Source organism: Agelaius phoeniceus, chromosome 13, assembly GCF_051311805.1.
Source record: "Agelaius phoeniceus isolate bAgePho1 chromosome 13, bAgePho1.hap1, whole genome shotgun sequence".
Taxonomy (NCBI): domain Eukaryota; kingdom Metazoa; phylum Chordata; class Aves; order Passeriformes; family Icteridae; genus Agelaius; species Agelaius phoeniceus.
Genome location: NC_135277.1, coordinates 2810370 through 2836570, shown reverse-complemented (window position 1 = coordinate 2836570; position 26201 = coordinate 2810370). Strand labels below are relative to the sequence as shown.

General features: G+C 47.7%; 1 protein-coding gene across 1 annotated transcript; it reads left to right on the top strand.

The window, feature by feature from the left end:
• The first annotated feature begins 9 nt into the window (after positions 1-9).
• PLEKHO2 (pleckstrin homology domain containing O2) lies at positions 10-26201 on the top strand. The gene is made up of 6 exons (XM_054642098.2): positions 10-312; positions 3999-4151; positions 10384-10500; positions 17379-17483; positions 19365-19463; positions 21733-26201. The coding sequence occupies exons 1-6, from the start codon at positions 304-306 to the stop codon at positions 22969-22971; spliced, it is 1722 nt and encodes a 573-aa protein (XP_054498073.2). The 5' UTR covers positions 10-303; the 3' UTR covers positions 22972-26201.

Below are 26201 nucleotides of genomic sequence, written 5' to 3'. Positions count from 1 at the left end.
CGGCGGCGGGGGGGGCCGGGGCCGGGGCCGGGGCCGGGCCAGGCGGGGGGGCCGGGCCAGGCGGCGGCGGGGCCGGGGCCGACGGCGGGGGCATCCCCGCCTCCTCGCTGGCAGCGCCGGAGCCGCCGGAAACCCGGCGGTGCTGCTGCTGCTGCCGCGGCTCCGGCTCCCCGAGAAGTTGTTGCCGAGGGAGAGCGGCGGGGCCCGGGCCGGCACCCCCGGCCCGCCCGGCATGCCCGTCCGCCCGGAGCCCAGCGGGGCAGCGGGGCGGCGGCCGAGCCCCTGAGCGGGCGGCGAGGAGCCATGGAGCAAGTGAGTCCGGCCGGGAGCGGGACGGGCAGCGGGGGGACCCCGGGACAGGGAGCGGGGACCCCCGGGCCGGGCGGGAGAAGCGCCTGCCGGGACACGGGGACCGCCCCGGCCACTTCGGGGTGTGTTCGGGTGCTCGCCGGCGCTGGGACATCCCGGCCCCGCTGCGCCCGGGGCACGGCGAAGCAGACCGCGGGGCGGGGGGTTCCCCATCCCCGGCAAGCCCCGGAGCGGCTCGGGCAGAGCCTCGGCAGCGCATCCCCGCAGCCCTCGGGATGTTGGACCCGGCCGGGAGGGGCAGAGCCGGACTGGTTCCACGCGTGCTCGGGCCACCCCGAGTGACTCCGCTGGGGTGTTGTCCTGCCCTGCTGGAGCCGGGCCTGGGTCGAATCGCCAGCTTGGACATGGCTACGCACCTCCAGACTTCCCCACTTCTGTTCCGCTCCTCCTTTCTGTTTGGGACGGGTTTAACTCGGAGAAGGGCAGTGGTGCTTCTTCTGCGCACGGTTTTCATGTCCATGGGATCAGACACCCCAATAATCCATCCCTCTGAGAATTGATTAAGATGCCACAAATTTGTTGGCAAGTTAAACAGGTCGCTTTCTCCCCTCGTCTGGCCACGCAATTATTCCTGCTTCCTTTCCTTGGATGAGGTTTTGCTGCTCATGCACAAAGAAAGCTCCCGGTAGGACGGACTGCCGGAGGACTTCAGGCTCTGTCTGGTACATGCGATCCCTGTCGCTGTGGCTTGTCTCTCCCCCCTCACACCCCCTTATTTCAGCTCCCAACATTCTGTGGCAAGAATGAAAGCTCTTTTAAAACAGCAGGGAGACGGCAAAGCAGCCCAAGTTGGTAGTGACTGAGAGTTGTTATTATCCGCTGGCATCCATGAAATTAATCCACAGCAGAGAAACTGCTTCCAGCTGGTGGCTGCCGGCCAAAGGGGCTTCACACTTACCCCAGCATTGGCTGGCCCTCTCACGGGCTTCTCTTCTTCAGTGATACATGAATCCTCCAAGGATTGCTTGTAGAAGGGGTGTCAGAGGCAGTTCCCCAAGTTCCACGTGGATCTGAGCAGTTTGTTTCCAGTGAAACAACCTGTTCTGCTCCAGCAGGCTGGGGAGAAGTGGAAGTGCTAACAGCAAGGTTTGGGAGATAACGTGGAAAGGGAGAAGAACAGTGGACGTGCAGGGATGCAGGCTGTCTCCTGGGAGTTGTTCATCAGCACCTTGGTAGAAGGGAGTGTGTGATACAGAGAGATGCTTGATTGAAATGAAGTCGATGTAACTGGCTGAGGCACTTCTGTGATCTGTGTAACTTTGAAAGCACCACTGTGATTCAGCTCTTGGGGATTTGTTTTGTTGGAAGACATGAAGACTACGTGGGTTTGTGGGCCCATAAAATACAGGGCAGGGGAGGAAAAACTGCCTAGTTGTTAAATAAAAAGCCATCTTGTCTGATTTGGGTTCTCTGCTGCGCTGCAAAATGTGAGGCTAAACCAAGCTGAAGGAGTGGAATTCGTGTTTCACCTCTAATGCAAAAATGGCTCCTTTGGGTTGGTTTTGGGAGTGATGCCTTTGGCCTGAGCCAGCATTGGGATAACTTGGTTCTTCCTTCATTTACACTGGCTCACTTGGCTGATGTCGGGGGGCTTCTTCTCATGGAATTACCACAAGAATGAATCCAGCCCAAGAATATCCCAGGAAGGATATCTGAATATTTCTTGTAGAATGCTCATATATAGCTGAGTTAACAACAGCACCTTATGTCTTTGTGTCATGCTCCCATTTTAATTGTTGAATTGCAGGCAGGGGACACAGATGTTAGGTGCTGTGTCTTCACAGGGAGTACTTCTATTTTAAAACCAGTGTAGTTTTTGCTCTGCAGAGCAGAGCATGGGTAGACATATTTACCATGTGACTTCAGCCTTTCTGCCAGGTGGGGAAAAAAAAAGCCTAGCAAAAATTCACCTGCCAAGCAAAAAAAAAAGCCTTAAAAGATGAAAACACTTTAGCAGTTGTTGGTCTGGAGTCACTTGAATAAACTCTTCATACAGCAACATCCATGCACAAGTGCTACGAGGGAGGTTAAAGTCCATGCCCAATTATCTAAAAATGACATCAAAAGGGTTCTCGATCAGGAAACCAGCAGGTCTGTATTTGTGCAGGAATTGATGTTTGCTGAAGTCACAGATCTCAACTGAATACAACTTCCTGGCAACCTAAAAAGTCAAGTTTAAAAAAAACCTACCCTATGTAGTTCCTCCATTTCCCGGAAAACTTTTTGATGCTCAGTCATCCTGTATTGTGGCCATTTCAGATGCAGCTCAGTATAACTGAAATAACTTCTACAAAAGGCACCGAGGTTGTTACAGGTTTCAGCACAGTTTTTTTTTAGGTGAAACACAGTTTATTTGAGTTTCTTGTTCCCAGTCTGCACCTGAGCCTACCAGGAAAGCCCAGCCCCTTCCAGATCTTAGTGGAGGTCAGAATAAATGTGGGTGCATGGGGTTTTTAAGCTGTTTTTCTTCTTTTTATTGGTGCAAGCTCCCTCTTTTAAATAAGAGCTTACCCTGATGAAAGCTGCTGTCCAAGGGTGTGTTCAGTGGGAGTTTGGTGCATGAAAACAGATTCGTTAGCAAGGCTCTCCTCCAAATTTCTGAAGCTTGTCCATACACACTTGCTCTGCCCTGGCTGTGGGAGTGTCCAGCTCTGACTCTGTTCCATGCATTTGGGATTTTCTCATGTTATGAAACAAGATGTCTGAGCTCCAGCTGGTCCAGTTGGTGCAGTGAGGGCCATTTTGGGATGTTTGGGGCTCTCTTGTCACACATCTTCTGTTTGTGTGCCAGCTCTCTGCAGCAGGATTGCTGCTATTACACGTGAGGACATGGAGAAAACTGAGTCTGGGGGACAGTGGGGTCCCTGGGAGGAGGTTGGAGGATTTGGCTTGGCCTCTCCTGACAAATCACAAGGTTAGTGAGGTGATTGTGTAAGGGGATTTGGCTCAGCAAGGGATTCCTCTTGCCTTGCTCCAGGGAAAGAGGCTTATTGAGGGGACCATGGGGTGTGGGGAGCAGCAGGGTGCTCCAAGGGAGGGGTACAGGGATCCTGCCTTTGCAAAGGCTCTTCCAGTGCACTGGAGAGGAGGAAAGTTTTAATCTTTAACCTGCTGGGAACATTTTAATGTGGATGTGGTGAAGCCCTGTCCCTCATGCTGTGGATTTGCCCACAGGAGTTGGTTTGGGGATGGTGGCCAAGCATAGACACCTAGAAGAGGAGCTTGCAGAAGTGGCCTTGGACTAAAATATGAGTGTTGCTACTGATGCCAGCAGAATCCATTGTGCTGGGATTCATCAGAAAGCTGGAGGAGCAAAGAGAGGAGGCTGCTCTTTTTCAAGGTGCACTTGGTGCACGAGTGAGCAAGGAGTACCTCCCCAGAGAGGGAAGCAGAGCCCCTGGGGGAGCAGAGGAACAAGGTGGACTTGTTGCCATCCCAACAGTGTCTCCAGGGATGGCTGGGGTCTGTGCCCACTTACCAGTCCTGTGAGAGCTGGTTGAGTTTTCCTGTGGAAGATGCCAATCTCCCATCGTGATGTGGTGGGGAGGGATCACAATTGGTGGGTGCCAAAATCATCTCTGGGCTGGCTTTCTGATGATGGAAACTCCTTATGCCTTCTGTCCTTGCAGGATACAAAGGAGGAGGTCTCAGAGAAACCAAAGTGTGCTCCAACTGCAGAGAAATATGGTTGGATTAAAAAAAGCAGCGGGGGGCTCCTGGGACTGTGGAAGGATCGTTACATCCAGCTGAGGAAAACACAGCTCATGGTCTACGAGGATGAGGTATGGTCACAGCTAATGGCCTTGAATGAGGGGCAGGAGCAGGCCCCTAGGGACACATGCATGTCCCTGTGTTTTTTACTCTTCCCTCCAGCCCATTCCTGCCAAAAGGGCTTCTCCAGATATCTCCAGGAAGGGTAAGCTCTGTCAAAGAGACAGCAGCTGCGTTTTAAATATATTATATATTATAAATATTTTAGCCACTGAATATTTTGACAGAGCCTTTGCCAAAATAAAAAATGGGGGGCAGGACATCCTGTGAGAAGGTGAATGGAGTAAAGCTTTGGGCGGAAGCAGGATATGTGCAATGAGGTTTTGGCTTTTGAAGGATAAAAGTGATTGTAGCAGGCTGACTTCCCACCTGCCACTTGAGGGGATGGCAGGCAACCCTGCAGCTGTTTGGCACCCCTCAAGCAGCTCAGATTGTTGCCAGCCAGACTCTTCAGGGTTTCTTTTAGCCACTGAAGGATGCAGAGTGAGATTGTGAGTGCATGCTGTCCTCCTTAAGCACGGACGGTCTGGATTTGGCTCATCTTTTCCCTTTACTTGAGCCAGTTCTGAGCAAAGGACCCCTGGGAGCCTTGTCCTGGACTTCCCCAGATAAACTGCATGCCTTAAGTTCATGGCCGCACTTCGAGCTGTTTCCAGACAAATGGGCAGTAAGAGCCAAGCCAAATCTGTCCTGCATTTTCAGGCAAGAAGAACGAAAAGTGCAGGGCTGCTCCTGCCAGGAGGCAAAGGTGGCTTTGTCCCGAGTCAAGCCCTTTTTCCTGGGCTGGAAGCAGCTTCTGCAAGAGCAGAGTTTGCCCCAAAAGTTAGAAATTACAGTGCAGAGCACAAGCTACAAGCTACAAGAGGGGTGTGAGATGAGGAGTGGGTAGGTCTAAGCCCTGTGGTGGCCTGTGTGTGCAGCAGGGTGGGGGACTGTGGTCTGCACAAGGACCACGTGCCTGTGAGGTGTCAGGCCCAAGAGGATCTGGGTCATGTGTAGCCATCAGGACGATATAAAAGCAAAGTCATGTAAAGCTTCATGTGCAGTGTGTCAAGGGAAGAAGAATGGGGAAATGTTTCAGCAGCTGCATTGCTGTGGTGGTTTCAGGAACAAAGGACTGACAGTGAGTTCGGTTCTCTTTTTTAAAAACATACTCTTGCCTAATAAAGTAAGATTTGTTATAAACAATTTAGGTTAAAGGGTACTACCTCTTCCCTTATGCTGAACACTCCTGCTCTTCCCAAATCCCAAAGCCTTCTGGTGTCATTTGTTCTTAGCTGTGAAATGTCATGAAGAGTGCAAAAATAATGACAGGAGAAGTCAATGTCAGGTGATGAGCAGTTCAGAAGACAGGAAAAGCAACGGGGAGTTCTCTTACCCAGAGGGATGCAGCCTGATCCTGCAAATTGTTGACTCTCTGTAGATCAGTTCCCAGTGCCCTGGACACCTGTTGACTCCAGCTGAAGCTTCAGGAACTCGAAGATTCAAAATCTATAAACATGACGTAGGTTTTTTTTAAAGGGCATGCCTTTAAAAACAAGATACATGGAGGCTCTCATTACCACAAGGGAAAAGGAGGCTTTTAAAGTAAGATTAATTTTCACAGACATTCAGAAGAAGGGAAAAAAATCCCAATCATTTAAAGGGTTATTTTATTATCTCAAGAAGGAAAATGGCATTTGTAACAACCAGGCATAATGTTTTCTGGTAGCCTGCGGATTGTGGTAACATCCTGTAATAAATTGCATCTGTAAGCTACAGTAGCTGCAAGGTCCCATTATTGTAAATAAGGGATCATGTTAATATCTATAGGCTATTAAACTGGCTTACAGTGAAGTCAAATGTCTTAGGAGAGGAAATTGCTGCAAAATTATCTGGTAGCACAATAGGATAACATGTGATTGTGCAGACTTACTACAGGGAAACTAAAGGAAATGGCAATTTTCTGCACTCAGGAGGGGTCTTGTTGCAACAGAATTGAGGCAGTTCATGTTTATGACTGTATTTATCTTCCTTTAATGTGAGTCAGGGCAGTGTGGCTGTCTCTGTCTTACAAATGGGGAACTAAGTTTTTGAGCTGGGAAGGGTTGATGTCTAGGCAGAGTCTGTGGTGCAGTGTGCTATGGTGGTTTGCATTTCTGGAGTTCAAGGTGCCATTTTTCCCACTGGAGCTTCTCCACATATCTGGTCTGTGTGACCCTGGAGAAGAACACAGCATTCCAGACCATCCTCAGGCTGAAACATTTACAAATGGGGTTGTTCAGTGCTTCTGAAAAGGAGATAAAACCTCAGGCAACAGGAATAAATGGCATCTCTCCATATGTATTCTGAATTAGACTTGGATGATTAAACGGGGGATCAGCTTCCATGTGGGCAGGCAGGTTTGGAGGCTGAGCCTTTCAGCTGGTCCGAGCCCATCAGATTTCCAGGAACTGAGGAGTGCCTTGGACTCAGTGTGCTTTTCTCAGTCCCTCCCGTGTCCACCCCTTCACAAAGGGCTGCTAATGTTGCCTTTAGCGGTTGTTTCCTATGCAGGCCGCCTTGTTGGTGCAGTTGCATGAGCCTGGCTGCACTTTTAGCTGAAGTTTAGGTGCAAAACAAGAGCAGAGGGGACGGCCAACACGAGATACAGACAAGAACATTGTACAGTGTTGCTGGAAAGTACAGTCTGAGCAGCACACAAATACCATGTATCATCATCAGTAGCAATCTCCAGGAATGTGCTGGAGATTGATTCCCTGACCTGCCCTGGGAACGTGTTCCCTAAGTTGCATCTGCTAGTCAGGCGTTGGGTTTGGTTTAAAGCAGAGCCACCTCCTGAAGGCAAATGGCAAATGCCTATTGTGTTACCTGGAGCAGATGGGGTGCAAGTCATCCCACACGGCTTCAGGTTTCTTTCAGAGGATGGGGAATGAAGGGAGATGGGTTTCTTGTTCTCTGCCGTGCCTCCATCTATAGCACCCTCCATCTGTATCCTCACCTAAATGAAGATGCAATTAAGCAAGATGTTTGTATATTCCATACCCAGATGTCAGGAAAGGAGGCACTGATGCAAGTACAGGGTGCTCGGATCCCAAGAAACTGCTCTGCAGGTCTGCATAGAACCAAGTGGGTTATTTTCTAGTGGGGTTTCTTGTCTTCTTTTCTCTGCATATTGTTGCAAGAATAAAAAAACCTACAGAGTTTTCTTTTTCCCTGAAGACCAGGCAATCCAATGTAGGGTGACTAGACAGATCAATATTATCACTTCATGGATTAGAAAGCATCAGTCTTGAGTTTGGATTTTTTTACCCCCTAGACAGTGCAGCTAGTGCTTAGACCTGTTTTCTTGTTATTTTAGGGTTTCTTTGGAAGTGTGTTATTTGACAGGGAAAAATCCTACTAGATTCTAGAGACCAGAGAATCCATTTGGCATTCAACAGTTGGACACTTAACATCTGCATTTTGCCCCTGGTACAGTGATAGCAAGGTATACCCAAAAGTGATTTGTTAAAACACTTTGAGAGCCTCAAATAGAGAAATAAATTATTATTTCAGGTTTAGACATTTTACACTGAATGAAGGGTCTCAGCCCCTGAGTGTGTGTCAATGAGGAGGTTTTTGCTGGGAATTCATATAAATAAAAATTTCAGGGAGTCTTTTCCCCCACCTTTTTATACAATTTTCATTAGGGAAATAGTTTGCCAAGCGTGATTCTTTGGTTAAGCATGTGCATTAATATGTCCAGGTGTTCAGTAACTTTCTTCTTAAGGGCCAAACCAATAGACACAGATGTGTTTGTCACAGGATGTGCCCATGAAGAGTTAATGGAATAGTTTTTCTGCATTAAATCATGAATGTAAGGGTTCTGTACCAGGACTGAGCTTGTCCAGAACATGTGTCAGGGCAGGACTCTGGAAGTGACCTTGTCTCTGCACGGTGCTGAGTGTTCTCCAGGTCCCAGGAGGCTGAAGGGACCTGGGGACCTGCGTCAGGGTCGGGTCTTTCATTCTTTATCTTAGTGTTGCAGGACAGACATAAAGGATCTCTTTGTGACCCAGGTAGGCTCACAGAGTGGGGATGGCTGCTTGCCAAGGGTAAAACATAGACAAAAGCTCCATTCTGCTGCTCCCTGAACTCAGATGCTTTTCCTTTGCCTCATACATGGAGTTTTTATATTTCTCTGGCTGCTTTCTTCCCTGCTTTCCCTGAAGAGGATAACTCACTTGAAAAGTTCTAAGTCCGTGTGATGAAGGAGCCATAGCTTGAAGAATCAAGGTGTCTCTGGGAGACAGCATCCTGCATGTCCCCATCCTCTCTGCCCTTGTTCCCTGGCCAGATCACAGTCCCCAAAGCCTCCCCAGGGAGAAGACAGGCAGCTGGAAGGCAAGAGGCAATCTCACAGCAAAACCACACCTTTCCACCCTGCCAAGTCCCCTTTTTCCTCACCTTGGTGTTCCACAGCCCTTAGGACATGGCACATGGCTTGCACAGGGAAGAGTTCCTGTCCAAGAGGCAGGACGGATGGGATGGACAGGGAGGGTGACAGGGGCTCTGCTGGGGACAGAGCTGCTCTTGAGACCAGGGAGGGTGGGCAGGAGGCTTGGGGCTGGTGTCAGCTCAGAGCACTGCTGAGCTCTCTGCATCCCGAGCCCAGGGAAGGAGGGGAAGGAGCTGGGAGCTGCACCGGCCGTGCGGCAGGGCTGTAACGTGGGCGGTCGTCCTCCGAAGGCCAGGATGAGATCACCCATCCCCGAGGCCTGTATTCCTGACCTCACCCTTCTCTGTCATTTCTTGGCCGCAGAGGGGTTATTATTTCCATCCCTGTCCTTTTGCAGTGACATTGCGATACCAGGATTGCAGCAGGAGCCTTCAAAGGGCCCAGTAGCGTCAGCAGGATTTTATCGCCTGGGTTTTAGGTTTGGGCAGGATTCATCTCCTCCTCCTAGTATGCCTTTTCCCAGTTCACATTCACCTACTCAGTGTTAAATGAAATAAACAGTAATGTCATTAAAATAATAAACCTAAATTAGATCCAGACGTCCCTCGGTGGCTCAGGACTTGCTCTGTGTACTGGCTCTGCCGGGCCCCCATCCCCAGATAGGAGGGTTAAAAAAACTGAAACGCAGGCTGAGTTCTGCACAGCGACTTAAATGTCAAGTGGTAAAGGGAGGAAATTCCCCGCAGCCCACTTCCCTCTGAACTCTCCATTCCCTGCCTCCAGCCACGCAGCAGCTTCCTGGCTATGACATGTTTCCTCATCCCACACCCCCTTCTCCACTACAGGAATTGCTAAATACAAACTCATACGGGCACAAGGAGCTGCCCTGGGAGCAGAGCCTGAGCTGGGGGTGGTTATGACCAGTGATTTTAATTCAGGATGGTACTGGAGAGGTTCATGAGCCATGCTGACTGAAGCACTTCACTGGCAAGAACTGCTCTGAGATTCTCACTGCTCATTTGTGCTTAGCAAAAGGGAGCTTTGGTCTCTGCTGGGCTATTGAGACATGAAGAATATTATCTGCCCAGTGTTACGCTGCAATTCCTATTAGGGATGGTGCTCTGCAGCTGAACTGAGCCACGCACCACGTGTGGAATTTTAGTTATGTTGCTGGGAGAAATGAGCCAAGATCGCGGCCGGCAGTCATCAGTGGAGATACTCCAGAGATAAATATTCCCCACTGAGATGCTGGCCCAGACAGTTTTGCTGGCTGTACAGGGCTGTATTTCCAATTCTAAGCAGTGTGGCTGCAAGAGGACTGTGTCCATCACACATGGCTCCTGCTGACCTTTGTGATGTGAGGACCAGTCTGCCCCAGCTCCGTGTGGCAACAGGGCTCCCCTCTCATCCCTGCTCTGGCTCAGGCTTCCTGAGGGGGTTGCTTGGACCATCGTGATGCTTGTGTCATCTTCCCTGTGAAGAAGCAGAATCACATCTCCTCCTTTCATTGTGGGGTGGAGGTAGTGTCACTTCTGGCTGCAGATGCCTGGATGAGGCTAACAGCAATGACAGAAGCTGGTGTTACTGTCCCCAACCTGTTATTTGCTCAGCCACTGTGGACCACTAGGCCTGTAGCTTAAAGACCAGGGTATTTTCTTAATGAGATGCCAGCCTGATTTATGGGGCTTTCTGGCTGCATGCAGGTTATTTTTAAGGCAGAAGAGCTTTTAGACAGTTGCAAAGGGAAAAAATGCAGAATTTGATGGTCTATGATTGATTTCAATGCCTCCTTTTCATAGTAATGTTTCATTCCCTCTCTGCAGGATGAACAGAAGTGCATAGAAACAGTGGAACTGGAGAGTTATGACAAGTGCCAGGAGCTGCGTGCACTACTAAAAAGGAAAAATCGTTTCATTTTAATCCGCTCCCCGGGTAAGAAGGTAGGATTGCCTTTCTCATCACCCTCGAGTTTGCTAACTCCAAAGTGAGTTCCAGCCAGCTGTGCCCAGAGCAGATGCAAAGCTCTGAGACTGAGCTCCTTGGCAGCTGGGAGAATGACCTGTAGCTGTAAAGGGTGTTCAGTGTATAAGAAGGAAAGCCACTGCCATGTAGATTTCTTTCTTGTTGTGGGGAAAGCATCTTCCTGTGGCTCGACCTTTTCCTCTTGATTTTTTTTTTCTCCTTGCCTTAGCATTTTCTTTCTTCCAGTACTCCCTAAGTTGTACTTCTTAGATCATTCCCTATGGTTCCTCCCTGTCTTCTGAGCACCTGTGGATGCTGCAGCTTTGCCAAAGTCCAGTGAAATCAATAATTCCAATCCATGTACTGAGACAGTTCCTGGAGTTAGAACCATTGATCTGAGAAACTCCAGTGCAAATTTACTTGCTGCCAAACAGTTCCTAGGAGAAAAGATTTATTTTGCAGAATTCATGAAACCCTACATCTGCAGCATCCTGCACAGCATCTGGTTAGATCCAGAAGCTAAAAACCAGGCTGGCATTGCAAAGTGACTATACATCCATCTGAGCATTGGGTGTATGCAAGGACATCCTGCTTTACTTCCTATCTATAGTCATCATTGCTACACATCTTTTGATGTTCTCCTTAGCTCCTACTTGCATGCTATCCATTTCAGCATCTTTATGGGCTAGAATTCTTCATTGTTGCTTTGGGGTATCACACTTCGCCTTCTAATTTCAATGTGATTTTTTTGGCCTAGAAGTTCTTACTAAATCTCCCCATGCAAATCTGAGAAGTTGTGAGGGACAAAAACACATTCATTTCCATAAAAACATGAACAGACACAAATACCAACTTGCTGCATTCCCCCATCTCCATTTTGTTTAAATAAATGGAGATTGTTTAGTCCTTCTTGTCACTGTTGCTTATTCTTTCACTCCAGTCACTTAATGTTTATACATATAATAAGACCCCAGCTGAGTTCAGAGCACCATTGTGCTAAACTTCATTCAAAACAACAAAACAAGGACTTTCCTGCCCCAGAACCCTGGCTAGTGAGCTCCAGCAGAGCACTGGAGCCCAGAACACATTAGGAAGGAATTCTTCCCTGCAAGGGTGGGCAGGCCCTGGCACAGACTGCTTAGAGCAGCTGTGGCTGCCCCATCCCTGGAAGTGTCCAAGACCAGGTTGGACGGGGCTTGGAGCAACCTGGAATAGTGGAAGGTGTCCGTGCCCATGGAAGGAAGGCTGGAACTAGATGTTTTTTCTCTTCCAAGCCAAATGATTCTAGGATTCTGTGATTCTAAGTGTACACCTATTCCCTGGGAGACCAGTAGTACCCTGTGTGCTCAGAGATGGGCAGCCTGGTAGGAACAGGTATTATCTGCCAGTATGTTCCTGAGAGAGAATTGTGAAATAGCTGCATATGTCTCTGCACTGCTCCATGAATCAATACAGGGTGTGAGACCTGTTCCCAAACCTTTCATTTCTTGCTATGAGAAAAATATGCCCAAACAGTGCCCAAAAGGGTAACTTCATCCTTTTGGCATGCTGGCAAGTTTACAGCTACCCTGTTTTTCATGCCACTGATTCAATGGAGACCTAGATAGAGGCTACTTTTTATAAGGCTCTTTTGGTGAAAGGAAGGGCTTTTATAAATGAAAAGTTCCCTGTTTGTGGCTCCCCTCCCACCCTTCTTTTGGCTGGGAATCTGGTGAGGGTGTTGACACACAACATAACTTTGGCAGATGTTAGCACAGGCTTCAATTAGGAGGCCAACATACACAACTGTCCTTCTTCTGTTTTGAAATACACAGCTGTGGCGATATATATCAGTTAAACATTTTCCATTTGGGAGGCTTGCTGCCATCCACAGTTTAAAATCACCCTGTGAGCCAGCTTGCCAAACCCTGCCACATCTTGCTAGGGTTTTTTTCTTTTCACCCTCTCTCCTGAGCATAATGGTGAGGAATGAGTTTGAGGGACTTAGCAACAAGCTAGGAAAGGCCATTTCTGTTTCAGTGCTCAAATCTTGAATACAGGGAGCCCAGTTTAGTTGCAGGGGAATCCCAGTTAAAATCTTGGATGGGATATTTTTGAGCAGAGATGAATCAGTCAGTTAAAACTACTCTGCAGCTGAAGTTGCACCTGAATAAATAAGTTGTCCAGCTGAACACTGGTCGTTGATGAATGTACCCCAGATTCTGCTTGGCCTATTGACAAGGATGACATTTTTGTTGAGCTGTGACAATATGATCATGTCACATGCCTGCACTGATATGGAACTGAAAGAAAGCACTGCCCCCTGAGCTTCAGTTCTTCAGTGAAGGAAGCTGGCAGTGTGCAAAAGCCCCGTTCTGCTTAGAAATCTCAAATGCTTCATTCCATCCACAGCAATTAAGTGAAAACTTTTGGATGGAGAGAGCTGGGCTTCGAAGAAAGGGCAGTAGCCTTGGCCTGGAGACTTTAAAATGTACTTCTCACAATGCAGAAAAGCAGTGTAAATGATGCTTGGTGTAAACTCTGAAAATTACCAAGATTGGCTCAAGTCTGGTGTTCAGTAGATCTGAAAAGCTTCAGCTGCAGGGAAATATTAATATTGGGAAGAGGGTGGTAGTAAGGAAAGAGTCCACCAGCAAGTCCTGCAGCTCCTCAGGCATCCTCACACCTGTGGTCAGGGATGGAAACTTCCATTGCTTATTTTTGCCTCCATCAATTTTTGAGGTACCTGGAACTGCCTTCACCAGGGGCCCAGCCTGGAAGCTGCAGTGGAATGCAGTGAGGCTTGGGGGAGTCTGCTCCTGATGTCTGCCAGTCTGGCAGAGATGCTGCATTATTCCCAGGGGTGATGTAGCTCTTGGTTCAGCTACAGAAAACCACCAGAATCCTCTGACAGTCATCTCATAGAAACATGGAATAGTTTGGGTTGAAAGGGACCTTAAAGATCACCTAGTTCCAACCTCCCTGTCGCAGGCAGGGAGTCCCTTGTCTTTCCTTTCCCCTTCTCGATATATAATCTGACAAAGTCTTGTAGAAGAAGGCAAGAAATGACCTCCCATCTGGCAGATAGACTGCTGCACTCATGGTAGTTAAGATGTTACTGACCCAGCTCTGCTGCAGCTTCTGCTGGAGGTGACCACCCTGTACCAAAAGTCAGCAGAAGGGAACACATCCCCCTAGCACTTCACAGGCAATTCACAGTCCAGTTTAGCCCAGCCCCACCAGGCTTTGCACTGAAACAGATACGGACCAAACACAGGGTTGTGTCACCTGCCTCTGCAGCAGATCTGCAGAATTGCTCAGCAAAGAAGTGTTGGTGACAGTCCTAAACTGCAGCTACAAGCTGTCCAGAGCTTGTCTGTTAAATCACTTAGCACAGGTACAACAGACTGACCCCAGGAACACTTCTCTTTCCTGGAAAGCAGGCTTGGCATTGCCATCAGGCAGTCAGTGCTGGAGAAGAATGATGTCTCAGGGAGGACAAGGAGCAGGGAGGGAGCTGGTGCCACTGCTGTCATGGACAGTGATCTGTGTGGGAGCTCTCCTGCCTGAGGTCTCAGCAGTGATTCAGCAGGAGCTGTGCTGTGCTCTGAGGAACTGTCAGTAAATTGTGTAGCCTGCATTCATGGCTTACAATGGTCACTAGGTTTGGCCATGACAGCTTTTCCTGGCACATTAGCCTGTTGTTTATGGCATGACTCAGTCTCAGCTGGCTTAGCAAGAAGGAGTGCAAATGTGTTACCCTGCCTGCTGCCCTCTCATATTGGTGTCACTGACTCTCTGCCTTAAATTCCTGCTGGAGAGTAGACCCTGCTTAATGTTTTGTAGGAAATACACATCTTTAGATGCATCTGCTGGTATCTGTAAATATTCAAATGAGTAAAGATACAGACAAGAGAAATTAATTTGTTCCTTGTTTGCTGAGAGCCTGGGAGTCTCAGAGTACTGTGCAGAGTCCCAATGACAGGCAAGACTCAGACCAGCTTCTTCCTGCCTCTCCTCTCCAGCTTCCTGCTTTACTGAGAGCTCCCATCCTGGTATGGGTGAGCTTCCTCTCCCCAGTGCCTTGGCTGAGGACAGGAGCCACAGATGGATGCAGACAGACCAGGGACTGCCAGGCAGCAAAAGGCTGTGGCTGGCAGCAGCCTGAGCACAAGCCTCAGAGCCCCAGCAGCCTGACTCTGCCTTGGTGTCTGTGGGTGTGTTACAAAAAGGAGAGAAAAAAATTCTAAGATACCTGTACACTGGGAGGAACCTGCCCCTCTGTGTCACAGCCCCAGGGAGCTGTGCAAGCAGGGAGCAGGGCTGCTGCAACATGAGGCTGGCACTGCCCACACTGCCCTGTGGGTCCCACTGTGCTGCTCATCCTCCCTCACCCAGCTCCCTTCTGTTGCACCATGAGTCCCTTTCTCTCACCATCCACTGGATCTGCATTTGATGGCAAAGGGTTGCATGCCAGAGGGACATCTCAGCTTCTCATTAACGAGGAACCACCCCCCTGAGGTTCTCTCTGCTCTGCCACAGAGTTGCTGACACCAGTGCTTAGTCACAGACTGGGAAGCTTTATTTGGAATGAGGCGCAGAAAGTGGCATTGGAAGAGGAAGCTTGAAGTGAGGCAGGAATCCTTCCCCTGAACAACGTGTACGGAGATTTCTAAACCCTTGTGCAGGCTGCCAGGTCTTTGCCAGGCAGTGCAGCAGCTCAGCTGCTCACAAGTAGAGCTTTCTCATAAGCTTTTATAATCACAAAGCTTTGGGGCAAAATCGTTTCCAAACAAAAAAAGTTTTTAAGCACACACAAAACCAGGCCAGCTCGGACTAAAACAAAATCTGGCCGTTGCTCTGTTTTGGAGCCTTGCCTTCCCTTACATTCCCTGGTTAGAGTGGCTCTTCTGCATCCCAGACAAAGGGCTCTTTTTCCAGAGGGCTGTGGGTCAGGCCCTAACCTCCCCTCTGAGCTCTCAGGAAGGCATGTGGTCCCGTCACCTTACGTGCAAACTGATCAAATAAAAGAATCTTTCCCCAAATTACTCCTTAACTCCCTGCTTGCCATGATGGTTGTGAGTGTCTGGCATTTGGAAGCTGTGATGTAAATCCATGGCACTGACATGAGAAGTAAATACAGAAAGGAAGAACAGTTGGTTTCTAACAGCAAGAGTGGGTGTAAGGAGATCAGGCTTTAGTTCTGCAGAATTTCTGATGGTCCCTTCAGAAGTTGCTGAGACCCAGAACAGTTGCTGCTTTGTTGTGCCATGAACAGGGAGCTGCTAAGAGCACTCGACTGTCAGTCACCATTAGCTTTGTCCCCCTCATTTAATATAGTCCCTGTTTTATATAGACTCTGCTGTGATTTTGGAATGTGGGGCCTCACTTACAAAAAGGCTGAGGCTACAACTGCCTTGAAGGCAATGGGAAAGTGCAGAGTACCTATAAGAATGTTAAATACCCCCAAAAAACTGTTCCAGGCAATACCCCCATGAGGCTGTGTTTTGAACAAGCCTCTCTGTAGTTCACTTCTCCACCTGGAAGAGGTGGATAATTTCAGTTTTCCTGAAAAGGAATTTGTGAAGCCCCCTAGATACTGTAGTGATAAGCAGGAAAGAAAAAAGACTGTCAGGGGAATCAGTAATTCTGTTCTCAGGGCAGGGCTGGAGCAGAGTGAAATCAATAAGACATATTGACCCAGGAGGATAAAACACAAGATGGAATAACTGAGTAAGAAGTGCCACCCTGTTGTTAGGGATGGTGCTAGGAGGAGCACACACAGCAGGCTGACATCCTGCAGCCTGGAAACAATGGGAGTGTCTGACTTTTCAGTGCTTCATTTTGCAATGTTGCTGGTGTCCTTTAGCACAGGAGTATTCCTGTGTGCCTGTGCAGTGTGGCTTGGGCACCACATGGAGCTGTTTGGATCCCAGCTGGTCTGCCATGGAGCCACCTGTAAGGTGAAGATGATATTTCTCTCCCCTGGAGTGTACTCTGGGGCACAGCTACATAATACTGGTGAGGTGCTCAGAGGAAACAGCAGTGAATTAAATAACACCCTGCCTACTGTCACTGCTGTGGGCAAGAAGAGATTGGAAACACTGAGTAAAGCCATGGAGCTGTCCTGGAGGAAGGGAAGAGCTGGCTGGCTGGAGGAGAGCCATACAATCACCCATCCTCCCTCCTTATTTGTGACCCATACTTCTTGTCAGTTCCCTCTTATATGACCAGCTCTTCCCTTCTTATTGGGGCAGCTCTTCAGACCCCAGAGAGTGCCTGTCTGCAGTGTTCACTGCTGGATTTCCTTTGCAAACAGAAAAAGATACAGTGAATTTTTGCACTTACATTGCTCTTATGCCTCATTGTGTCTGTGCCCAGCTGGGTAAGAGTTAGAGCAGCCAGTGTCAGGGCCCCACATTCCAGTATCAGTTCTGTTCTGCAGAGCCACAGGAACAGGGAAGCAGGCAGAGCCCACTGCATGCAGCCATCCCATTCCTGGTATTCTGGAGGAAGTGGGAGATAAAATGTTTTACTTCATCTGAACCAGCCAGTATGACTTGGACTTTCAGTCTGACTCTATGCAGTGTGACCATTTGCTGTACAACTCACTGATGCTCCAAGAGCTATTCCAAGTATTTTGCAGAAGGGAGAAACTTAGGTTTTTACTACTTTAGTAGTTACCAAAATAAAACTACAACAAAAATCTGTCCAGCATAACAAAATCCTGTTCATGGGAGCTATGCCAAAGCACAAAGGAATCTGTAGTTTAAACACAGGCTAGAAGTGCATGTTATATAGAAACTGAAGTGATTCAGAGGTACCTCTGGTCCTGACAGGGAATGCTCAGGCAAAAATTCTCTCTCTGCTCTTGCAGGTTCATGATATCAAATTTCAAGCTCCAACTTTGGAAGAAAAGGAATCGTGGATAAAAGCTCTTAATGAAGGGATCAATCGAGGCAAAAACAAAGTATTTGATGAGGTAAGAGAAACACTTTTCAAACTCCTGTGTTTCTGTGTCTGTTCTCATCCATGGCTCCTTTAGCTAAAAGCAGAACTTGCCTGAACTCTTGTTCTCCACATCTTTCCTTCATGCCAGCCATGGTCCAAGGAAAGAGAAAGTGGTGTGCAAGGTAGGGCAGGTTCCTTCCCTTCAGAGCTTGGGATCAGGGGATTTCTGGGAGTCCCCCTCTCCCAATGGAAGCAGCTGGTGCAGAGAAGCAGCTGCAGCACTGAGTTGTGTGGAGCTGGGATGCAGCCTGGAGGGATCATCCCTCATCTTCCCCACACTGCCATGGTCCTCAGCACCAAGCAGCCTGGAAATGGAGGTACTTGGTTAGGATATAGCCCAATCTTCAGGACTGGAAAAGTCTGAAGTGACTCAGTCCACCAGCTATTCCGCCTGCAGTCTGGAGAGAAGTCTGGTGGAAAGTTACTCCATGGTCCTGGCCAAACCTGCCTGCCTCTCAGCTGGCCCCAGCACACCTGCACTTTCAAATTCTCCTCCCATCCTGCTGTACAGAGGGCAGGATGAAAATTGCACAACCTAGAGCCTGTTTAACCTTGTTCTGCTCCCTCTTAGTTTGTAAATCAGCCCTGAGCTAAACCAAGGGAGCAGCATCTCTTCTGCAGTTCTTTCCGTAACTGAAAGGAAATTAACAAAACCACCACCATGGGAATGACACAAGAGAAAACGAGCAGGATAAGGAGGAACAAGGAAATCAGCAAAACTGTTTAGGAAAGGAAACCAAAGCAATGAGTAAAAATTCTGAGAAAAGGGCTTGCTTGTGTAGATACAGTGCTAGAGGTGTAAACTCTGAGAAGTTGGGCTTTGCTTTTATTCAGTACAGCGGGCAGTGAATTCTGCACACCCTTCAGCAGCACAGCAAGGTGGGATCTCAGATCACCTCCCTGCCCTGTGAAGTGGGGTTATTCTCCTTATAGCAGCTTATAATCCAGCCTCTAATTCTCAGTCATTCCAGTAAGGATCAAACCTCAGATTTAAAGTGTTTCCACACAGGCCAGGCACAGGGTAATGTGTCAAGCCCTCAGCTCACTTGCATTATCTGTTCTCCCTGAAGGAGCTGTAAAACCACTCTGCCATACCAGCCATTTTTCTCTTTAAATCCCTATTTCACCCTTGCCAGCTTTCCTATTGCACAAACTCGTGGTACCAAGGACACACAGATGTTTCAGTGTCCCTGGTCACTGGTGCTGCCCCTCCATGGGGAGCAGACTCCAGCCCTTGGGCATCACAGTGTGGGTGGATGGTCATAGAGCCAGCACAGAGAAATACCTGTCAGGGCACTTGGACTTCCCTCCTTAGGAGTGTGAGGCAGTGCATTTCTCGTCAGATTCCAGGAAATAAATTTGTTAATTCAGCTGGATCTGCAATTAATCCAGGTCACTGCTCACACCTTCTCCTCAGCATCCTGCAGTCATTAGAGCTGTGGAAGGGAAGGGAAGGGCTGAAACAAAGTGCTGCTGATACAGTTCACAGTCAGGTCACGGTTATTAATGAGCTTTCACCTCTAAGATGGAAACAGCAGTTTTGCTGCTGTGTTCTGCCATGTGCAGGAGCTAGTCCAAGCACAGGGTGCAGTGAGGACAAAGCTCCTTGTGTCCTTTTTTTCCCTGCCTCTTAGGTGGAGATAAGTTTAGCCATTGCAAACCTCTGAGACCTTAAATATCCATCACATACGTGCAGGGCTTTGCAGGCTGGCTGTAACTGAGCTCTGAGGTAAAGACTAGAGGTGAAATGCTTCAACATTTCATGTGTGACAGTGACAACTTTATGGACATGTCCTCTGAGAAATTAATGACCCTCTTCTTTTTTGCTTTCCTCCTCTTCCCCCTGTTCAAGGTGAAAGTAGACGAGAGCCTTTCCTTGGACCACGTGACTCGGGACAGGGTGAAGGTGTCCCACGGACGTCGGCCACCCACGAGAAGTCACCTGAAGGAGGTAAGTGCACCCTGCTGGAGCGAGCCATCCCACCAGCTGGGATCACTGAGAGCTGCTCCTTCCACCCAGGTACCAAACCCCAGGGGAAACCCCAGAGAAAGCTGACAAGGGAAACAACTTCCTGCAGGAAGGATTGTGCCAGCACCTCTCTAATGAAGCTCCAGGTTCCCATAGATCTCTATCTGCTGCAGCACGTTACCATATATTTAGCTTTTCATAACTCATAAGCTGCTTCACCATCTGGTCAGAGCCATTAGAGACTGAAGCTCCCATATTTATTTTCAAAGATGTGATAATTTTGTAGCCACAGTGGTCTAAAGGTAGAGGAACTGCATGGTCCAGGGGGAGAAGCTGTATTTTTATTAAGCTAACTGGAGAAAGCAGACGAGCTTTCAAGCTTACAAGCCCTTCCCTAGGTCTGAAACAGAATACATTATTCTCCCAGGCAGTTTTATAGACTAACCTGTCTACTTTTAACTGATTTTCTGGGTCTCTCACTTAAAAAAAAAAAAAAAAAAAAAGAAAAAACCACAAACCTGCATTTCATTTCCAGGGGAGTGGTTCTTACTAATGTTTGATTCCTGTGATTTATTAAAAAGTTTCTACAGACAGATTGATATTTCAGCAGAGCATTAATCACAAGCAAGGAAGATTTTAAATCAAACCTTCTTTCTTCAGACTTCCAAGACCCTGACTTATGTGCCTGCACAACACTCAGATGACCCTTGTGCAGAAAATGAGATACCCTGAGACTTTTTACTTTGCATAGAAATGGAGGGAGAGTGTCTCTCCCAGAGAAATGCATGAGAATGAATCATAGATTCCCATCCTCCAGAAAACCGCAGAAGAAAACATGACAAAAGTCACAGCAACAATGAACTGTGGATTCTGTTGCCTAATACGGGTTCAGTAAGGTGGAGAGCCCTTCCCTAGGCACCAAAAAAATCTCTCTCTTTCCTGCTCAGATCACTATTTTCACAAGATACCCCTGAGGTTAATACCTCTTAAGATGCCTCACCTCAGCCAAAATCAGGGGAAACTGACTTAAAAATTTAGCAGCAGGAATGAGGGGATAGAGCCTGCAGAAAGATGTGTATCATGGCTGCTGGCTGCAGATTCATGAAGGAAATGGCACAAACATGGATTTTCAGTGTTCAAAGCAGGCCAGGTGAGGATGGGTCAGGGCCAAGCTGCCAGGATGCAGCTTGCCTCTGTCTCTCTGCTGGGCTGGAAAGACAGAGAGAGGCTTTAACTAAAGTCTCTGCACTGCAGGAGCCTGGCCCTGGCTGCAGCCTCTGTGTGGTTTTGGGTTCCCTCACACAGGAACTGTCACTGTGGTTCTCTCTGTGGGGCACTGAGTTTACATACTGCAGTGTCTTTGCTAAGTCCATCCTTTTTAGGAAAACCTCCCTACTAGTGAGATTTGCGCACAGCCTGTGGTCTGAAGGAGGTTTAACCAGCTGAGCCTTGGCCCTGCTTAGGCCAGGATGACATTGGGTTAGAGGAAGCAAGCAGAAGGCAACAGGATTACAATCCTTGGCCAAGTGATCTAAAGATCAGCTTGGTTTATGGCAAGCTCAAAAGCAGAAAAGTGAGCCTTTGGGGGGGCACATTGTAAATGAAGGGGGTACAGGGATCCCACTACCACAGGACGAAGAATAAAAAGGCAGAGCTTAGCACAAGCACCCACAGGAAAACCAAGAAATTAGGTTATTGTGGTACAGGCTTTAAGACAGTCTTTTCAAAAGGAGTAGTAAAATAAGTTCTGCACTTTTCTTAGAATCAAGGGCTGGGTTGGAAGGGACCTTAAAAATCATCTGCAAGGGCAAAGAACCTTTCACTAGACTAGGTTACTTAGAGCCCCTTCCAGCCTGGCCTTGAACACTCCAGGGATGGGGAGTCCACAGCCTCTCTGGGTAACCTGTGCCAGGGCCTCACCACCCTTATAGTGAAGAATTTCTTCTGAGTATCTAATCTGAACCTGTCCTCTTTCAGCCTAAGGCCATTCCCCCTTGTCCTATCACTCTATGGCCTTGTGAAAAATCTCTCTCCAGCTCTCTTGGAAGCCCCCTTTAGGCACTGGAAGGGGCTTTAAGGTCTCCCTGAAGCTTTCTCTTTTCCTGGCTGAAAAGCCCCAACTCTCTCAGCTTGAAGCAGCAACCTCTTGTTTGCCATGCTGGTTGCAAGGGTTTTGCACTTTAACTTGAAGTTAAAGGATGAAACATAGAATCAATGATAGAAATTGAAAACTTTCTCTCTTGTTTTTCAGGCTGCCAAGTGTACATCAGATGGTATCCTGCGACTAGATCTGGATATAGTAGACAATGGACCACCAACCTTTGATTCCACTATCAGTGAAAGTGACAATGAACCACCTCAAAAAGAAACTCCAAAGCCCCCTATGCCACCCACAAAACCCACTGGCACAAAAGAAAACCAGGAGGCAGAGAACAATGTTCCTGACCAGGAGCATAAAAAACCTCTGTCTCCTCCGCTGCCTCCAGATAAGAAGCTTAAGGAAAACATCAAATCAAAGGACAGTGTGAATGCCAAGGAGGAGGACTCTGGAAGTCCAGAGGAGAATGTGGAAGAATCCCAAGCACCAAGTGAGGAGAACAAGGAGAACCTCATTGAGGTCAGCAACAGGGTTATATCAAAAGCTCCAATTCCACTTCCTAAGAGTGTGCCAGACAAGCTGAAAGTAGCTTGGGACCAACCAACCATTGAACCTAAAAAGACAGAAGACTTGGAATCATCAGGAGATGATGGCAAAGACAACCCGGCCGAGATTGCTGCTACAGATGTTTCAAAGCCTCCTGTTCCTCCTAAGGTTTTGCCAGAGAAAATGCTTGCCACAGAGAACTCCAGCCATGGTGACCTGGAAGCTGGGGGCTGGGAAGAGCAGGAGTCTGGCAGCTCCAAGCCCCCAGTGAATGGGATCACAGCCAGCGAGGTAGCAGAGTTCACATCCCCAACAGCTGAAACAGAAGAAGGAAATGGGAGGACCGCAGCCGAGAAGGAACAGCAAACTTCAGCAGAAGAGACAGAGACTTCCTTAGCTACAGAAACAGACCATGAGGCTGTAAAAGCAACTATTGAGAAGAAAGATTCTACAGAAAACACTTCAGTTCTCAAACTTCGCTGTTCTTCTCTAGGAGACTTACTCTCTGATTCCAAAAATAAACAGAGAGCACTTTCAGGCCAAGGTTTCCCAAAGGATTCCCATCAGTGCATAGCTAAAATGGAGGAGAAAGTTGCTAATGAAAGGGAAAAAGCAGAAAAGCTTCTGCAGAAGGTTTTACGTGAAGGTTTGGAACAGGCCCAGGAGGGGAATGGACCCCCAGTGGTGGCAGAGACGTTGCTCAATGAGGCAGTAGAACAGCTTCGGCAAGCTTCACAAGTTTTGCAAGAAATTAAAGGTCTTGGAGAACTGAAAAAAGAAGGAACACAGAAACAGAAAGAAAAGCAAAAGGATCTAGTGACTCTTTATAGGAGAAGTGCTCCCTGACACACTCTGCAGAGACTTCTTTTCCAAAATCAAAGTTAAACATTTGCATTTATGATTTGTGCCATTGCTAGGCCAGTGTTTAAAGATGGTGTTTTGCCATGCACACACCATGTTTGTGGGACAGAATTGAGCTTTCAGTTATAGCATCTTTCTTTCTTCATGTTGTACATACCAGTCTGGTTCTAATCCTCTTAGCACAGCAGAAGGTTACAGGACAGTGAACAGTTTCAAAAATGTGAATGCTCCTTAAGGATTCTGTCCAAAGTCCTTTCAATGGATCAGGCCTTAAAAATTACTGGTAATCAGACCAAGCCAGATTTTTTGAAAGGAGCAGAATGGCTATTCTAGCAAAAGCCCCTGTCTCTCTGTATTTACAGGCAAGCAAATACCAGATTACACTGGCACCTATCTGGTTTTCCCAGCTAAATCATTTAAGGATAAATGTAGTCAGTGTTTGTTCACTTGCTGGCATGGTTTCCCAGACCACCTGGCCCAGTGACATCTAGGAATGTAAAGATAAACGGTTTGATCTTCTCCAAAGATACTCACAAAACCACATCCACAGTTAAAAAGTGACCTCACACAGAGGCAAACCAAACTGGCCAATTCCTGACTCCAAGTAGTGTCCCTGATTTGGAGCAGCTGTATGAAGGCACTTTGAGGCTGGCTCTGCAGTGCTTTAGGTGTGCTAAGCACTGTGTGAGTGAACACAAGTCTCAAAGCATCATTGCCAGGCAAGTATTGATTGTTCCTCTTTCATTAATAGAGAAATTGAGATTACACTTGGCCTGTGAAAGTGTCTTCTACCAGGACAACACTTTTATTATTGAGGAACATAATTATCTGATAACTCTGAATTCCCTCAGCATTGTTAGGACCAAATAGCCAGGCATTTGGAGAACTTGTGTCCAGGAGATCCCCAGGAGCTTCCTAGGAGAGCTATCACAAAGCAGTTTTGGGGGTGTGTGTTCCCTTAGTGTTGTCTTGGGATGTAACTGACAGGAGCATGCACATCAGGCCGTGGGTCTGGATGAGATCCCCCTTCCCATGAACGTGTCTCTACCTGCTGTGTCCTGGCCAGCCTGAGAGCCACGGTTTGGCCCAGATCTCTCTAATTTACACACATGGAGGGAAAGGCATTTTGCACACAAAACTTCAGGGCTGGTCCCAATGGCTGAAGTATATGAAAATAAAAATGCATTGCTATGGAAGGGTCTGAGGAAGGCATTGCAGAAGGCTCCAGCACAATTCCCACAGCCTCCCCTGTCCACCACAGTACCCGTGGCCTTCAGTGATTACAGCAGTGGCAAAATGGTGTCTTTGCACTGCTACTGTGTAGCCCCATACCCGAGCTGGGCCCTCTCCCCTATTCTCTGTCCTTGCTTGGAGGAGAATTGTGTGACAGCCCAGAGGGCTTCTCCTTAGCTTGAGCCAGGCTCTGGAAACATGGAAAATGGCAATCTTCCCAGTCTGGTTTTAAGGAGCAACATGCTACCTATACTCTTTTCTCTCATTTTCCAGCACTTTGTTCTTAGCTCATCCATTTCTTTTTCTCCTCATTTTCCAGGTCCCACAAGTCTGCTGGGGCTGCAAACACCACCCACTGCAGCAGTAAAGTTTCATCTGAGCCTCCTCTTAGGCTAGGCATAGGTACTTCAGGTTTGAGCACAGAAAGGTTGGCTTTGGATTTCCAAATACCCTGGTTTCTACCACCTGGAGCCAGCAAGACAGATAGTGACTATAACTGATGCTTCTGCTGCTTTTGATTAAACTAGCCTTGGTTTTGGTAATGAGTCCCCCTCTCAAGACAGACACAGATGTTGTATGAGAGTTCACTTGTTATTCTGTCACATGGAAAGTTCTACATGGTCAAACACTCAGGGCTCAGGTGCCAAAAAGCTTTGCTTTGAGGCAAGAAGTTTCCAATGTCCTAAGCCCACCCTGAGGCACACAGCCTGAAGCAAACTCTGGACCTGTGCCATTTGCTGCCATGGGTTTAATGTGAACGCTGGGTCATATTCACCTTTCCAGACACACTTAGGACAAGGGCTAAGAACACAGACAATATTCAGTGCCTATCTGCTATCTAAATGTATTTTTCTGCATGTGCACTTTTGTTTACCGAACACTGTGTGGTATGAATGTGAGCTGTCAGAACCTGGTGTGCACTGGAAGTCGAGGGACACCAGCTCCAGAGAGCAGGCAGGCTTTTGCAAGATGCAGTTCTGTGACAATAGATAGATGGGGGGAAAACCCAGTTCACACTAACAGGAGTATACACAAACCAGGGCAACCTCTGGGAACAGGTTCATATCCCAAAGCTGAAGCCAATCCTAAACTTCAGGACAGGCAAATCAAAGCCTGGCTCTGAAATCCAGGAGAATGACAACAGCTTATGGGGTAGCTCAGTCCCCGTATTTATACACAAATGTTTTTGCTCTCTCCAGTGTTTTCTTGTGGCAGTGTGTTCTGTGGATACTTGTCTGGCAAAGTGCTGGTGAAAATACCCAGACATCCCTCTCTGTTACAGCCAAACCTACAGGATGTGCTTCTATTTACTGTATATTTTTATATTATACTCAATATTCTAATGAATAAATATCTGACATTTTACTGAATAGCCATCAGTAGGAATCCTAACAGATAAATACCCTTTACCTGTTAGGAAATGGGCAAATTAAATCGTTTTTCAACCTACAGCTAATTACTGTATATGCTGTACTAACAGATCTCACTAGATTTGTATTATGTCTTGTAAATAGATATAACTTAAGTGGAATCTCTGTATCACCCAGTAACTTTACTGCTGCAAATGCTATGGTAGAGACTCTTGATTTTAACTTTTTTTCTAATAGATTTAGCAGTTTCATCCTAAAACATCCAGCCTCCTATGGCAACTCCCATCTTCAGTGTACATCCTGCCACCATGCACTTTTTTTTTAATCTTCCTTTAAACATGCATTTAGACTTGCATCTAATTCCTGGCTGCACTAAGGCTAGGGGGCTTTGTGCCTGAAAACCCTCTGGGCTTGGAGTGCTGGAGTGTGAGTCTGTGTTTTGGGCTGTGCCACCAGTTTACATGTCTGTGACAGGAAGGAAGTGAGTTTGCAAGTGAGCAAGTGTGGATGACGATCTGAAAAGCAGCTGCTGCAGCCCGTGGAAAGGCAGCACTTTTGTCTCCTGTTTGTAAAGAGCTTTGAGATTTGGCAATAAAACCTCCTTTTAAAAAT

What these genes read in the sequence shown, in the direction of transcription:
- PLEKHO2 (XM_054642098.2), top strand. An exon ending in TCCGCTCCCCGGGTAAGAAG is followed by an intron (nt 10,501 to 17,378) that starts GTAGGATTGCCT and finishes CTGCTCTTGCAG; the next exon opens with GTTCATGATATCAAATTTCA. An exon ending in CGAGAAGTCACCTGAAGGAG is followed by an intron (nt 19,464 to 21,732) that starts GTAAGTGCACCC and finishes CTTGTTTTTCAG; the next exon opens with GCTGCCAAGTGTACATCAGA.